At 39.0% G+C, this 16,029-nt stretch overlaps 2 protein-coding genes across 6 annotated transcripts in view; one reads left to right on the forward strand and one right to left on the reverse strand.

Annotated features, from left to right (window-relative positions):
• The window catches only part of EXD1 (exonuclease 3'-5' domain containing 1), a 42,286-nt gene extending 32,783 nt beyond the window's left edge, over positions 1-9,503 (reverse strand). Inside the window, exons 1-5 of one of the 5 annotated variants that reach the window (XM_019644996.1) lie at positions 9,199-9,503; positions 7,105-7,287; positions 5,526-5,594; positions 2,576-2,633; positions 2,160-2,287 (exon numbers count right to left, since the gene is read on the reverse strand). In XM_019644996.1, the coding sequence (XP_019500541.1) occupies positions 2,160-2,287; positions 2,576-2,633; positions 5,526-5,594; positions 7,105-7,237 (388 nt within the window). In that variant the 5' untranslated portion in view covers positions 7,238-7,287; positions 9,199-9,503. Of the gene's footprint in view, positions 1-2,159; positions 2,288-2,575; positions 2,634-5,525; positions 5,595-7,104; positions 7,288-9,198 lie in introns of those variants that run through there. The other 4 variants (XM_019644995.1, XM_019644997.1, XM_019644998.1 and 1 more) reach the window with 4 other exon arrangements.
• A 540-nt stretch (positions 9,504-10,043) lies between these two features.
• Positions 10,044-16,029, forward strand: part of CHP1 (calcineurin like EF-hand protein 1) — a 40,464-nt gene continuing 34,478 nt past the window's right edge. The window contains exon 1 of the mRNA XM_019645000.1: positions 10,044-10,203. Coding sequence (XP_019500545.1) covers positions 10,137-10,203 — 67 coding nt within the window. The 5' untranslated portion in view covers positions 10,044-10,136. The remainder of the gene's footprint in view (positions 10,204-16,029) is intronic.

Here is a 16,029-nt window from a genome sequence, read left to right on the forward strand (position 1 = left end):
CTGTTCCCCTTCCCCCAATTCCCCAGCACTGTTCCCATCCCCCAATTCCCCAATAAAAATCTTAAAAAAAAAAAAAAAGCCAGAAGTCAGATTATGTTACTTTTCTGCTCAAATCTCTCTAATGGTAAATAGAAGTTAAAAAAAAATACCATGTTTTTCATAAAAATATGAAATACTTAGGGATAAATATGGCAAAAGATGTGGAAGACATACGTTGAGAATTACACAATATTGCTGAGAAATAAAAGATCTAAATAAATGGAGAGATGTATTGAGTTAATGAATTGGAATACTCAAAATTGTTAAGATGCCAATATTCTCCAACTGATCTATCAATTCAATGCAATCCCAATAACAATTCTAGCGGGCTTTTTTTTTTTTTGTAGCAATTAACAAGCTGATTCTAAAGTTCATAGGGAAATGCAAAAAAACATAGAATAGGCAAAACAACTTTGAAAAAGAACAAACTTTGAGAACTAAAAATCACCTGATTTCAAGTATAAATCAACAGTAAACAAAACAATCTATTATTGGTGTGAAGATAGAAAAATAAACCAATGTAACAGAATAGTGTCCAGAAATAAACCTTTACATATATGGACAACTGATTTTTCACAAAGGTACAAATGTAAATGAGTGAAAATGTATAGTCTTTTCAACAAATAGGGCTGGAACAATTGGATACTCAATGCCAAAAAAAAAAAAAGAACCTTGACCCATATCTCACATCATATATAAAAATTAACTAAAAATGGATCATAGACCTAAATGTAAAACCTAAAACTATGAAACATCTAGAAGAAAACATAGGAGAAAAACCTTCAGACCAGCTTGAGTGGCTCAGTTGGCTAAGAGCACAAGCTCTGAGCAACAGGGTCAGTTCAATTCCCAACAGTGAGCTGTGCCTGAGCTGAGCTGCCACTGAACTGCCAACAGGTGGTAGGATGGCTCAGTTCAGAGCACGTACTCCTAACAATAAGATTGCCGGGTGGACTCCTGCATGGGATGCTGTGCTATGCCCACCCGCAACTAAGATTGAACATGGCACCTTGAGCTGAGCTGCTCTGAGCTGCTGACAAACGGCTGGATGGCGACTGGACTTGGAGCTGAGCTAGCTGCACCTTCCACAACTAAGATTGAAGGACAACAACTTGGCTGTTCCCCTTCCCCAATTCTCCAATAAAATTAAAAAAAAAATATTTGTGACTCTGAGTTAGGAAAAACTTTCTTAGATATGACATCAAAAGCATAATCCATATAAGAAAAAAATGAATAAATTGTACTTCATCAAAACTAAAAAGGTCTACTCTTTGAGAGATACTTTAAGAGAATAAAATGTCAAATCACAGACTCGGAGAAAATATTTGCAAAGCAATTATCTGAGAAAAGATTTATATCCAGAATATATAAAGAACTCCCAACACTGAACAATAATAATCCAATAAGAAAATGCAAAAGATATGAACAGACATTTCACCAAAGATATCCATATGGCAAATGAGCACATGAAAAGATCCTCAACATCCTTACTCATTAGGGAAATGATGAATCCAAAAAAATCCTCCAGTGGCTTCTCTTCTCACTTCAGAGTAAAACCAAGTCCTTGCAATGACCTACAACGTCCTCCATGACCCACTGAACCCACTTCATCTCCTACTACTCTCCTTGCTGCATGTCAATATCCTAACGTGTTCCTATCTCAGGACCTGTGTATTTGTTCTTTTTTCTGCCTAAAAAACTTTCCCCACAGATATCTGTACAGCTCCGTCCCACTCAAATGTCACCATTTCACTGAGGCCTGTCCTGGATGCCCTAAATTGTAAAACCACCCTCTTCATAGACTTCTTTTCTTCTATATTTTTTCCTCCATAGCATTTGGCACTAGCAATATTATATATTATACTAATTTATCTTATTTATTTAGTGTCTGTTTCCTATACCAGAGCTCAATGAGGGCAAAGATAACACACCTCAGTATCTCTAATGTCTGGATATAGTGTGTACTCGAACATTAAATAAACAAATGAATCATGATGTTTTATCTTAATTCGGAACCTAGAAGCAATGGCTTAGCTGAGCATTCCCTATATAACCCTGGCTCAGGGTTATGCCAACTCTGAATCAGAGTTCTGAACCACAATAGAGAGCTCAATACTCACCTGATGGGCTGTACTTGAGGTTATTCAGCGGAGAGGTGATTGGTGTTTCAGGGGCAGGAGAAGGAGGCTCACATATATTTAGGTCTTCATTTTTCATTTCATCCATCCTGGTTCTTTCTGTATTTAGACTATGTTTACAAAAACAACACTCAGGTGAATTGTTCGTTGTTGCTAATGCCATACAGATTTTGCCACACATCAATGATAAGAACTCTGGACCTCCATTTCACAGAGGACCCATTCATCCACTGCTTACATTGATACCATCTAGAGATGGAAGAAAACATCCATTTCTTCTAATTTCTATTACCTCAGGTCACTTTAGAAATTACCCAGCAAGTGAATTACAGTTAAGGTTTTCTACTGTTAATGTGTACATTTGGATAACACCATAATTAAGAAATTTTCCAGCATACCTAACAGAAGATGCCTTGTCTCTTACTGCACCTTGTTCCACTTCATCCAGTAGCTCCACTGTAAAATTTAAAAAAAAAAATGGCTCCCAACAGACTTTGCAATCTGAAATCAATTAACCACCACTGTCTGTCCCCAACCCAGTTTGTATACCACGAACAGTAATTGGAAACAAAATATTAGTACATAGAGGCTTTCCTTGGCTAGCAATAATAGAGTAGAAAAGACTATCCCAATTACTGAAGACTAATATATTTTTTAATTCTTATTTTTCAATTACAGTTGATGTCTAAAATTATATTAATTTCAGATGTATAGCATAGTAGACATTTATATAACGTACAAAGTGAGCACCCGAATAAGTACCCATCTGACACTATATATAGTTATAATATTGATTATATTCCCTATGCTGCACTTTACATCCCCATGACTATTTTGTAACTGTCAATTTGTACTTATTAATCCCTTCACTTTTTTCACCTATCCCCCCCAACTCCCCTCCTATCTGGGAACCATAAGTTGGTTCTTTGTACCTATGAGTTTGTTTGTTTTGTTTATTTTGAGTTTTATATTCCACATATAAGTGAAATCATATAATAGTTGTACATCTCTGTGTGACTTATTTCACTAAGCATAATACCCTCTAGATCCATCCATGTTGCCACAAATGGTAAGAAGTCATTCTTTATTATGGCTGAGTAATATTCCATTGTGTATATATACCACTTCTTCTTTATCCAATCGCCTATTGATGTACACTTAGGTTGTGAAGACTCCTCATATTATGTCCCTATGTAACTTTCTTGGTCATTCAGCAGGATTAGAAACTTCACTACATTTTCCCTTTACTCTTTTTGTTCCAGGGCACCTGTGTGGTCATGCAGATTGGTTCTAGAGATATCTCTTCTTTCCTATTCATTCTCATCCTAATGCACCTTCCCTCACACTACGTACTGTTTGGGGGTTCTCTCTGAAATCATTTACAAATCTGTCACTTTCACTCTCACAGCCTGAAGCATTAATAGTTCAAGGTACTAAAAGCTAGATTGGAAATCACAAAAAATACATGAGAAAAGCATTCCCCAAAGACTCTGAAACCATTTTTTTTTAACCTAGCAGTGCAGGGAATGTAGGGAAATATTGTATAACATTGATTTTAAGATATAAATTTTAAACAGCTCTAAAATTGAGTATAATTTACAATAAATACACATGACAATTTAATTGGCAGGTTTTTTTTTTTCTATCTTAGTGTGGGAAAAGTAACAATGTCCCTTATAAGTTAATGGCATCTTAGATTCAACTAAGTACAATTACATAATTTTCAGGGAAAAGGCCTCTCAGGGGCCACTATATGTCAAATGTCTCTTTCCTCTGCACCATCTAGAAGTGTTGAGTCTGGGCAGAAAAATTCACTAAAAACATTCACTAGTCAATTATTATCATTCATCTTGGTAATTCTTATTCAAGGTGCTTTTCAGGGAGACTTCTCCATGGCTGATTGAGCCACAGGGCAAAGAAGGAGAAGGCCAATTTTTGAGCCTAAAACTGATGAACAAAGGCTAAGTTCTGCGAAAGAATTAGTAGATGAAATCCATGTGTACAGATCACAAATCTAGTCCGTGGTCAGCCTTCTCCTGAGTTAGGGAGATGGTAGTAGTCATTCCTTCACTTCTCTTTACAAACCCAGCCACAGCCTAGCTTTGTGCCAGTCCAGAGCTCTGCTCCTCTGCAAAGACTAATAGTTAGAACACAATTAAAAATCCCACTAGTACCACCACCATCACCACCATTACAAAAAGATGTTCAAGGGACAGAATGTTTACAGTAGTGTCCTCAGTGAGAAAGTATAGTTAGATAGCTATCTGGGCTTATCTGCCTTGAACTGGGTCTGGATTGGAAATCATTAATTTGGTGAAATTTTCATCTGTCCCTAAATTCTACTTCTGTCAAAAACAGTCATCTTTCAAGCAGCAGTAATCTCTCATTTATGAGCCCTCCCCTCCTCTTCCCTCCTCTCCCCTCCCCTCCCCGCCTTCCCTTCCCTTCCCTTTCTTCATATCTGCCCCAATGGTAAGAAATGCACGGCTCTATGCCGTCCCAGATCTCTCACCCACTTTCTGATCTTTATTCTTCCTTGGGGGGCTTTCTGCTTTTGATTTCTTGAAAGCAAGAATAGTTCTTGCTCCCAACCATTTCCTCTTAGCCCATTTGGCTTGTTTGAAGCACACTGACCAGATGAGGTTCTACATCTACTCTTTTAGGCAAACAATTGGACCTACTCTTGTGAAATAGCTTTTGCTGGCAGAAAGAACAGGGCTGCTTCCTGCAATTCCAAAATCTAAAAGGCTCTGAAAACCAAAATTTTTTTGTCCATCTTTTGGCAGCAAAACTGTAATTGACATTCTATTTATAGTCCTATTTTATTCTACTTAGTATGATTATCCACCCGTTACTCTGTATAAATGTTTTATCATAGAGTGCTGCCTAGTTTGAGGTGTTATATAATATGAACAGTATATACCATGTGTTAGATTTTCCACAAGTCCAGAATTCTGAATTCTGAAACATTTGACCCTGAGGTTTCAGACAAGGGACTATGAATATACTGTGAACCTGTAATGTTAAACTCATTTTCTGTACAGGACAATTTTTTTCTATTCAGATTCCTCACTCTGTCTGTTGGCTGAGTCTCTAGTAATGAGCACCAGCAGTCCTAACAGTGTAAAACCAAGATGATTAAAATTCTCTAAGGCTATTCTGCTCATAGTCTCCACCGAAATAGTAAGATAAGGGTCAGTTTTCAAATATCAACTTTAAGGGTTCATAAATGCTACATTAAAGGCATAATAATGTCTCATTTTTAAAAAAATGATTGGAATGAGGCAGAGCAGTGAATTTACAACTGTAAATCCCAATACCAGTGTTAAGGAAACATGAAGTGCTCACCATTCACAATCTCATGCCCAAAAAACATCTTCACTCCTGGGACACTTCTACCAGTCTCCACATTCTTCACTGTTATAGAAAATAATTCATTAGGTTAATAAAAAATAATAGTTCCTAAAACTAAAGAAAATATGATGCCTCTCAAAAGTGCCCAAATCTGAGTTTCATAAAAACCTCCAAATTATTTTCCCCAAGGAATGAAGAGTCAATAACAAATTACAAAGCAAGACTTGAAATAAGTAGTATAAAGAACAGAGGGAAACCCAGAATGTTCCAAGAGAAACTAAAAGGGATAAGTTTAAATCCAGTGTACTCTCAGAGGGGGCCCAGCATTCTGTTTTAACAAGTCTTCCAGGTGATTCTGATGCACAGATAAAGTATGAGACTGACTGGCTTAAAACAACTTTCCCCTTTTCCCCCATCCAGTTAACTTCTACTCATCTGGATGAAGTTCCATCACCAATTCCTCCTTTGGAAGCCTCTACCAATCCCAGATCTAAATTACCTGAACCTTTGTGTTTCCATACGATCTTGTGATATCAGAGAGGATATCATACTGCATTACTGTATTTCTTTCTACTTGCTTATCTGTCTCCTTCCTAGACTAAGATTTTTGAGGACAGGGACAATGTTATTCTTATCTATATCCCTGGTAACTAGCATAGTGTCTAGGATATGAAAATATCAGTAAATGATAACTGAATGACTTAATATTGCAAACGCCTAGTATAATCCAATCCTAGTCTACAAAAGTGTATTTTAACTCATAGTATGGCTTAACAATAACACTAATCTCTCAAAGGCCATTTATACATGTTTGAATTGTGAACTTGAAAACTTATCTTGCCAGGAAAACAACTATCCTAGAAAGTCAATACTATAGCTGAATAAAAGCTATACATTGGACCTTCAAAGTGAACATATGGAGGAGCAAGGAAGGTGGTATGCCCAGAGAGGGCATGGAAACTCCAAGCCCCCTTCCACATACCTTGTCCTATGTAACTCTTTCATTTGGCTGTTCCTGAGTTGTACTCTTTATAATGAACTCAAATTAAAGCTTGGAGGTATAGAGGCTACCTTGTGACCATGAGAGTAACAGATGATCACTGAGGTGGCAGAGCAGGAGCACCAGATGCCTGGTCCATCCTGGCATCTTTGAGCCACTGCATTATTCCTCAGCAGCGTACCTCTGGACTTCCCTTCGCATGAGAAAAATTAACTCCTTACTGTCTTTGTGAATTTGTTTTTTGAAGACAAAAGCAATTCTATCTAATAGAAATTGATTATTTTTTATTTCAAGGTGAATATGGAGAGTAGTTTTAAAAAGTACCATTTAAAAAAAATTCTATATATTGAAAATTTCCGCTATCACATCAGTAAAAGTATAAAAGTGGGGACAAGCTAGCATAGCAGCCATGTTGCTCTGCTATGGAAAAGAGCATTCTAATCTTCCTCCTACCCCTGCCCTAAAATAGGAATAATGCCTCCTTCCCAGCTGCTAATGGAGCACAGAGCCATCACCCAAACACAGTTTTTAATCTCTTAAAAGGCAGAAGATTATGAAAAAATAAAATGAGACCTTTCTTCAGGACAACAATCTTGTTAGGGTCCACATGCTGGAGTACTCCCTCAAAGATACCACAAACCAATGTGAGTTTCACCCTTCTCCACAAAATCTGATTGAGGAAATGGTAGTCACTGCTGGGATCCATGCTTTTTGATTCCAAAAGCAGTCTTCAAATAATCTTTAAGTATCCATACACTTGAAAATAAAAGAGATCCATGATTTTTAAAAACATTTTGGGGAGAGTGGGGCTATTTCCCCTTGACCCATACCCGGAAGGAACAAGAAAAACAAAAATATGAGAGTAACTCAGTTTTGTTCATCTTTTTAGAATGATAATGAGAAAAGGATCATGCAAGCGCCAACTCTAATTTATGCCTGGGAAACTGAAAACCATAAGACTTGGGGCAAGTTAGGCTTGGTTTCTTTGTCTTTAAAATGGGGTAATACCACCTTTCCTTCCTTAGCTAAATGAACAAGCAGAACATTTAGAGGCTGTTTAATGGCACATACTTATATCATTTTATCCAATCCAGCTGCCATCTCACTGCAAGGGCCATTCCACCCCACCTTGAACACACAGCTCAGGGACTGGGCTGCTGTAGTATCACCAACCAGTCATATACAGCCTGACAGATTAAACTGCTACATGCCATACACTGGTTTTGTAAAATTCAACTGTTTTTGTAAAAATGATGCATGCCCCTTATAAAGAATGATAACAATGAAGAAACGTACAAAGAAAAAACTTTACCTTGTAGAAATAACTATCATAGTATATATGCATATTCTTTAGTGTAATACTATAATTTAAAAGATGATTTTTTTAAAAGCACCTTTTAGAACAATCCTGTTACTTGGGGTAGTATTTAGAACCCCAGTCCTCTACCGTGGTTTAAATTTTAAAGCTATTTGCCTTTGCCACACTAGGAACAGTCAACCAGTGAATTATGCAATTTACTTTAACTATAAAACACTGATGAAATAACTAAGGCCTAATTTAACTAGGAAGAAAGTGAGAAGCTGGATAAATATCTCATATTTTTATATTTTAAGGTCTGGCAAGAGCTTGTACAAATATTTGTTGCCTACAACAAATAATTTACAGATATAGAAACTGAGGCTTAAAGATTTAAGACACCTGCCCAAAGTCACACATTTAGAAATTAATGAACCTGAACTAAAACCAAGCTCCTCGTGGTGGATGTGTGTAGTCTAGGGCAAGACCAGGTGTCATGCAACCAGAGAGAACATAAAACAAGCAAGTCACCAGAGTGCCTGAAAAAATAATTCTTTGTTCAAGTCAATCCAACAGGCAAAAAGAGGAATTTTTAGAAAAACAAAGAGGACATAAAACTGGAAAAACCAGCCCTTAATAGAGGCAAAAAATAATATACATTTAAAAAAAGATATACAAGAAGTAGATGCTTGGACTATAAGGACATTTAAGAAATGTTAAATTAGAAAAACATTAACAAAGCAAAGAAAGCTTTGACTGAGGAAAGCTGCAAACGGTAAGATTCCAGATTACAGAGGAAAAGGTAAGGTCAGGATATAGACATGGGCTTCAAGGTAGTCTCAGAAAACGGTCATTCATGTCGCATACATCAAGGTTTTTCTACCACACCCATACTCGCAAGATAAAAAGAAGTTCCCGTTGGCATTGTATGTCACACTGTATATATGAAGGCAGACATCATCAGTAGGCCCGACAAGAGCAGATCTATCATGAATACAACTCACTGAGACTAGAACCTGTCTCACGCTAAGCCGTCAAGCCTTAGGTAGAGCTTAAAACTAGTAACCTAAGTTTAATTGGGAAGCTTGCTAAGAGAGTCCCCTAGTGCTTAGCTACTAAGATAGTGGTCAGAATTTAATTTCTCCACATCTCAAATCAGTTCTGTAGAACGGTAACACTCAAGGGGTAGGGCGGAGGTGTAAAGGCATTAAAACCCCAGGAAAATAACTGATTCATCTGAGAGGGTGTACTAATTTAACGGGTGGATTTAAACGTTTTCAAGAAAACAAACAAAAATATACTATAAGAATACAATGCAAAACTCATTTTTAAGGCAAAATAAGAAATTTCAAGTAAAAAGCGGGCCATACGTTATGAATTCACTCTCCTTTGACGTTAAGTTTTTGTTTTGTTTTTTTTTCCCCGAAGGAAGTTTGGGAAATCCTGTCTCAATTTCAGCCAAATGGTGAGTTCCTGGAGCTTCAGCCGAACTAAAAAAAGAGAGACTGCTGTTAAGAAATCTCGGCGAGTTCCAAGCCCGCGGTGGCGGTTATGGAAGGACTGGAGACAAATACGCAGCGCCGCGCAGCTGAGCGGAACCAGCCCCTCCAAACGAGCGTTTTCTGAAGAGCCAATCGGCGTGCGGCCGGGACGCCGACTCCTGAGCGTCTCCAGTGGCCGGAAGAAGAGAGACGCCTGGAAAAAGGAGGGGGTGCAATTCCCAGCATGCAGTTCCCAGGAGACACACCCTAGAGTTCCCCCCAAGCGACGTTTTGTCTATTTTTCTTGTTTCTCTGAGCAATCGTTTTGTGTATTTTTCTTGTTTCTCTGAGCAATCCGTGTCATTCGTTGGGTGGGATTTCTAGTATTAGAGTTCTGTGAGAAACTGCTCGGCTATGCTGCCTGCCGCAGATTAGTTGATTATGAAAACAGTGAGTCAATGGCTTTGCCCTTTTAATTGCGGTTACTAGGGCCAGAGTGGCATTGCCCTTTTAAGACCGGTTGCATCACGGTTCCGGGGGCGTGGTCCGTGTTTAGCGAGACTCACCCAGGCGCTGGGCCGATTCATTCAGGGCTGGGGCTGGGAGCGCCGACGTCGGCTGCTGCGCTGGTCGCTGCCTCGCTTCTGATTGGCCGCCTTCAGGGCCGCCCTCCTCCGCGCACCAGCCCTGGGTTCCCTCCCCGGTCCGCAGTGGTAACGCTGCCCTCTTCCTTCTTGACCCCTGGTCCTTCCTCTCTTCCCTCCTTCTCTCCTATCGCCGCGGTCGCTTCTGGAGCCCCTGCTCCCGGAGGAGCTTCCGGCTCGGTGATGGGGTCTCGGGCCTCCACGTTACTGCGGGACGAAGAGCTCGAGGAGATCAAGAAGGAGACGGGCTGTGAGTTCGGGTAGGGGGGTGGGAACTCGGTCGGGCTCCTCCGCCTGGCCGCAGGACCGAGGGCGGCTGTCGCTGAGGTGTAGAGCTGGGGTACTCGGAGGTTGCGGGGGTCCTGGGCAGCTGCCAGCGCTGGAGCTTTGAGGCCGAGGGTTGGAGGACCTGTTCTTCCAACTACAGCTACCCGGACGGGGGTTCTTCTGACTTGTCGGGCAGTCCTTCGCCTCAAAGGCGGGAGTTACGACCACCCCTAAAGCACAGACCACCACTCTTTTCTCCCCCTGCTCATGCAAACCTCCGAACTCCTTTCCTTTATCTTTTATCTCACCATGCTCAAACTCAGGAACTCTGGATGGACCCTGTAGAAAACATAATCCGTTACCGTGACGTTTCTGGACAAGGACTTAAAAACCACTGACATCTGTGGGAAATCACAAACAAATTCTTGCCACCACTGGGAAAATAGACATAGGAAGCGAGATAGTATAGTAAGACTTTCGAAGACGTGACCTGGTGACGGGAGACCTTTAAAGAATCAAGGGTCTGAGAGTGTAAGACTTCTGAACTTGTAGAGAAAAAGCGTGGATACTATGACCACTAGTTTTTATTTACAGTAAGGATGCTTGCTGTCCTATTTTCGGATGTATTGATTTCTACTGTGCTGGTGTACTTTATGCAGTCGTTATGGAAATTGGATGTGCTCCAAAAATCTCTGTGAATTTGTACTAGGAACTGATTCTCTTCCTCATTAACCTCAACATAGAGGCAGCAGGGCTTTGGGAATTCAGAAGCTCTGTGAAACACCATCACATATAGTGTTGTATAGCCTTGATAATACATACAATATTGTCTCTTCCTAATAATCCATTGTGACTCTTGTATTTTACTTGAGTTATATAAGCACCTGAGATTTGTCTCTTCATGATAGCAGCCTTTGATAATGAGGTGACCAATAATAAATAACTCAGTGGCTTATAGGCAGATAATAGTGAAGGATGCTGGGGGAGTTACAGTTACTCAGTGGTAGCCTGCAATAAATTACATGCTGTCCTGTGCTTTCTGACAAATTCAACTTTCTAGAATCTTCAAGTTGGAAGGGATGTTTTCTAGTCCCAATACTTGTCAGAGTGCTTTACTGCTTTCAGCATCCCCTAATATATGGCCATTAAGCCTCTCCATAAAGACCTTTAACAGTGATGAGCTCACCCCTAGCCAATGCAATCCTTTTCATGATTTTGGATGAATAACACAAAGTAGTTATCTGTTTGTAATGTGCATTATTTGTTTGGCCACTTGACCTTATGGTCTATTTATGACACTCTAACTCTAAGATTAGAAATAGAGGCAGTTTGGATTCAGCAAGCATTTTATCACATTTTGTAGCCATGGCCCTGGCTATACTTGTAAATATAGGAACTACATGAGGTCTAAGGTAACACTAGAGTTAAAGCTTAAAATAAAAAGTCACATTAATGAGGAAGTGTAAACCATAGTGAGGATGGGAAAAAGCTGTTTTTGCCTCACGATGAAGGGAGCAGTAATCCCATTCTGATTTATTTACATTTGATCAAATGAAAAGAGCCTGGATTGCCTGGACTCTTGGTTATTTCACCATGTGACTTGTGGACACATAGAACTAAGTACTTCTGGGAGAGCTGTTTTTCTAGTTGGCAAAAAGCAAATCAAACTAAGGGGTTATTCATAACCACAACCAATGCAAATGTATGTATTGAACCAGAAAGCCTAATGAAACAAGCTTATTGAAATTTTTACAATGTCTGTATTCAGCACTGAAGTAGGTACTCAAAGCAGGTGGTGACAAAAGATGTCCACAACCTGGTAGTGGAGAAAGCCCACAAGAGTTGGGATTAGCATCACAACGCAAGGTAACTGAAATTGTGTGACGCCCACCTGCAAAACTCAAGGAAGACAGAGTCTTTGTGGTGTTGGCTTTGGGGAAGACAAGAACCCTGGCCGTGATGCATGCATGAATGGATTAGATTTGGGTAGATTAACTTCCGGCATTTCGGGTGGCTTCCAGGAGCATTCTCCCCCAGTCTGCTACACAGTCAGTCATTCCTCTGCCCTGGAATTGAGCCATCAGTTTATCCAGTTAGTGCCCATCAGCAGAGTGAATTTTTATTTTATATTTTAAACATTTTCATAATAGTTGACATACAATATTAGATTAGTTTCAGGTGTGCAACATAGTGATTCGACATTTATATAACTTACAAAGTGATCGCCCAATAAGCCTAGCACCCATCTGACACCTTACATAATTATTTATGCAGAGTTGATTTTTAAAGTCTTAATTTTAGCATGATGCAAAATGTTTAGAAGAATAAAAACAACAGATACTTGAGGGTGGGGTAAAGAGGTGAAATTTGTCCTATTCATCTGTTTCTTGTCCTATTAAGAGTTTGGGGGTGACCGGTTAGCTCAGTTGGTTAGAATGTGGTGCTGATAACACCAAGGTTGCTGGTTTGATCCTTGCATGGGACACATGAGTTGCGCCTTCCTTAAAAGAGTCAACTATGCCATTATAGCATGAAAGCAATGTGTAACCAATGACCATGGCTGTTCCCCAATAAAATTAAAAAAAAAAAAAGTTTGGGGAACTATCAATCAGAAGCAGTTCGAGTTAAGAACAAGTATAAGACATTTCACTATTCCCTTTGCCAGTTAGAAAATGTAGCATAATTGAGGAAAACTGACTGTATAGTCAATATAAAAGCTTTGCTTTGCAATTGATGATTATATTTAAACATTTTTCATAAGTCTAAATTGATTAGAATTCATATATCACTAGATTAGTTGGTATTTGAAATTTAACATCTAAGTGGTTCTAGGAAAGTAACTCTAGGTAATAATTACCTATAAGCCTCAATTTCATCATCTATAAATGGTACTAATAATAGTTCATACTTCATAGGATTCTTATGGGGATTAAATGAGATAAATTATGTAAACTACTAAGAATAGTGCCTGGTATGTAAGTGCCAGGTGTTAGCATTTATTATTTTGAACCATAGATAACAATCATCTTATTGGGAAAATACCATTTGCGTGTGCTAGTTATAAAAACTATTCCTAGGTCTATGTAATTGGGGAGGTGACAGCATTTTATACATTTCCTGTTTTCAGGGGGCATTGGATTAAGAATCGAGTACAGATGCTGTTTTCCCAATTCTAAGGAAATAAATCTTTTAAAGGATTAGAAATCCTGTTGTTACTAACAGTTTAAAAAATACTAATAACACTTTGTGTTGGCATAAAACATTTGCTATATTGTCTTTGTTCTCTTAGCTACTTCTTTCACACTTTAGCATTTCTATAAATTAAAACTCATTTAAATCAAAGTTGTCATTAGGGGGAAGGTCACAAGTATCTTGGAAGTTTCTGTAATCTCCACCCTTAGTTCACTTAACTGTACTAATAACCTGGCTGTGGCTGTGAATTACTTAAAACCTTTAAAAAAAATAGCCACTTATTCTGTGAAAAACAATTCACACCAACTGAGTAGTAATGAACGCAGATTCATTTATGTTTAGTCTCTAGTTTCTGGTGTCGTTTGGTATTGGGAGGGTGTTGAACAGGTTTAGGAAGTAAGTTTCACAAGCTGGTGAGGTTTTGTTTGATGGATGTAGTGATGAAAGAACTAATGTGGGTTTCTCTATAATTGCAACAAAAAGCACAGCCTGGCAAAGGCAATTGCTTGAGAATAATTTCCTGGGCTAGAATGTAAGTGGAAGTTCAACTTCAGGCTGCTACTACCTCCAAATGCAGGGCCCCTTCATGGCCCTCACCTGCCATGCCATAGTCCCTGAAGGGTCTTCTGGCTCCTGTTGCAATGGAAATGAACATATAACTAACATCTTTAGCTGGTTTGGGGTTAAGTGATTTGTAAAGCTCTGTACTTTCTCCCCCTCTCCAACTTATTATAATGAAAAATTTCAAATATACAGAGAAGTTAAAATAGTATAATAAACATCTATAAAACATCTGTTAAATTGTTAATGTTTTGCTATCTATCTATATTTTTTGATGAACCAGTTGAAAATTGCAGCTATCAGAACTCTTTTGATGAACCAGTTAAAAATTGCAGATATCTGAATACTTCTGCATGTATCTCCTGAGAATAGGAATTTTTTCCCCACATAACCACAATACTATTATCACATCAAAGAAAGTTGACAATAATTCTATTGTAATGTCTACCATTAAGTCCATATTCAAATTTCCCCAATTGTAAGAAGGTAATTTTTTTGTTTTGTTTTTTTAATGTCTTTTAAGTCTCTTTTAATCTATAGTTTCCCTAAGAGAGTAGGCCAGCTCTTAAAGTCCTTTGTCAAGGGAAAGATGGGAGATGTTAGGGTGTGGAGTGTTCAGGAGGAATGGTTGGGGGTATGTAGGCTTCAACAGCTTAGTCTTTTATCTAGAGTTACAGTTACCAAACTCAAGGGGTTCATTTGCCTGCGCGCGCATCAAAGCCCAGTAAGACAGACAGGAGTATGCAGCAAAGAAAGTAAAGGAAATGGCGTCAAGCCCAGAGACACAAGTGTTCTAACATTCAAAGACCTGGCTCCTCAATGGTTTCTAGGAGATAGGTTACCTAGGGGAAAGATCATTAGTCATGGTAGGCTAAGGGAGTTGGGTCATGGGCTCTACTGATTGGTCGGGACGAGGGTAGGAGGTAGTTGACCATTGCATCAAGTCCTGATGTCACTTATGGCATTGTGGATCGTTCTGCCTTTATGGGTCCGGAGCTGAAACACAAGTGAGGTCCAGATGTTATCTTTAAGTTGACTACTGAAACTCATTCTGTGGACTACAGACCTGAGGCTTTGTTCCTAAAACTGATGCTGATCAGAATCTGATGTCCTAAGGGCTAAAGAATTAAGGGAGTGGTCAGGCAGTGTGTGCAAAGGTGGAAGGATAAGGAAAGGAAAGAAACAAGTGAGTCATGGTGCTATTAGACTAGACAAGGCCAGTTTGAATCAAGGAGAAAGAAAAGAGAAAAAGCCGTCATTTTAAAGAAGTGAAAATTTTGCACGGTTACGTTACCTTCGGTTGCACTTGTGTGCTTGGTACGTAGGTTATCAATCTGTTCTGCATTAAGATGCAGGATAAAGGCAAGGGCAAAATAACTTTTTTCTTCCTCCTTTTTCATTTTTAATTTTCCCTCTGTCCTTTCTCCTTAGTGCTTATTAGCACTTCTCTGAAAAGCCTCCCTCCAATGAGCTCGAGGCAGTGATGATGGAAAGGTTTGCAGTCAGGAAGATTAGCAGGGTCTTTCAACAACATAAAATAATTATTTGCCCATCAGTGGAGAAAAATACAGCTTCATTCAAAAGATGTCCATATGCACAGCCTTTTCTGAGAGTAATTGTCAACTCTTGAGATGTCCTTTAAAGGTTTGGGGCACCCATTCTGCTAGCTTAGTGCCTTCTGGTGAGAATAGTTTGCTGGAAATTTGTCCTGTTTTAATTTGTGGCATTTCCAATGCCTTTCTGCTTTTTGAAGTTGCTCTGAGCTTTATGCCTTAAATATTACTTTATATTCTTGGTCATGGTGGATTTAGCACCTAAATTAATGCTTTAAATCTTTATTTTCCTCCTCCCTCCCTCCCTCCCCCCCCTTTTTCTTCTTCAACAGTTCTTTGTAACAATATCATAACATTAGTTCTGAAATTTAGGAGATAGATTGAGATGCAATTGTATTGAGTTGTGTTAAACTTTGTCATTTGGTTGTACATTTCTCCACTGATTTCCATGTAGCCCAGTTTGTCCTCGAAGATAGCAGTTTTATGGTTATTTGGCTACTAAT

This window comes from Hipposideros armiger, unplaced genomic scaffold (assembly GCF_001890085.2).
Source record: "Hipposideros armiger isolate ML-2016 unplaced genomic scaffold, ASM189008v1 scaffold_92, whole genome shotgun sequence".
In the NCBI taxonomy this organism is placed as follows: Eukaryota; Metazoa; Chordata; class Mammalia; order Chiroptera; family Hipposideridae; genus Hipposideros; species Hipposideros armiger.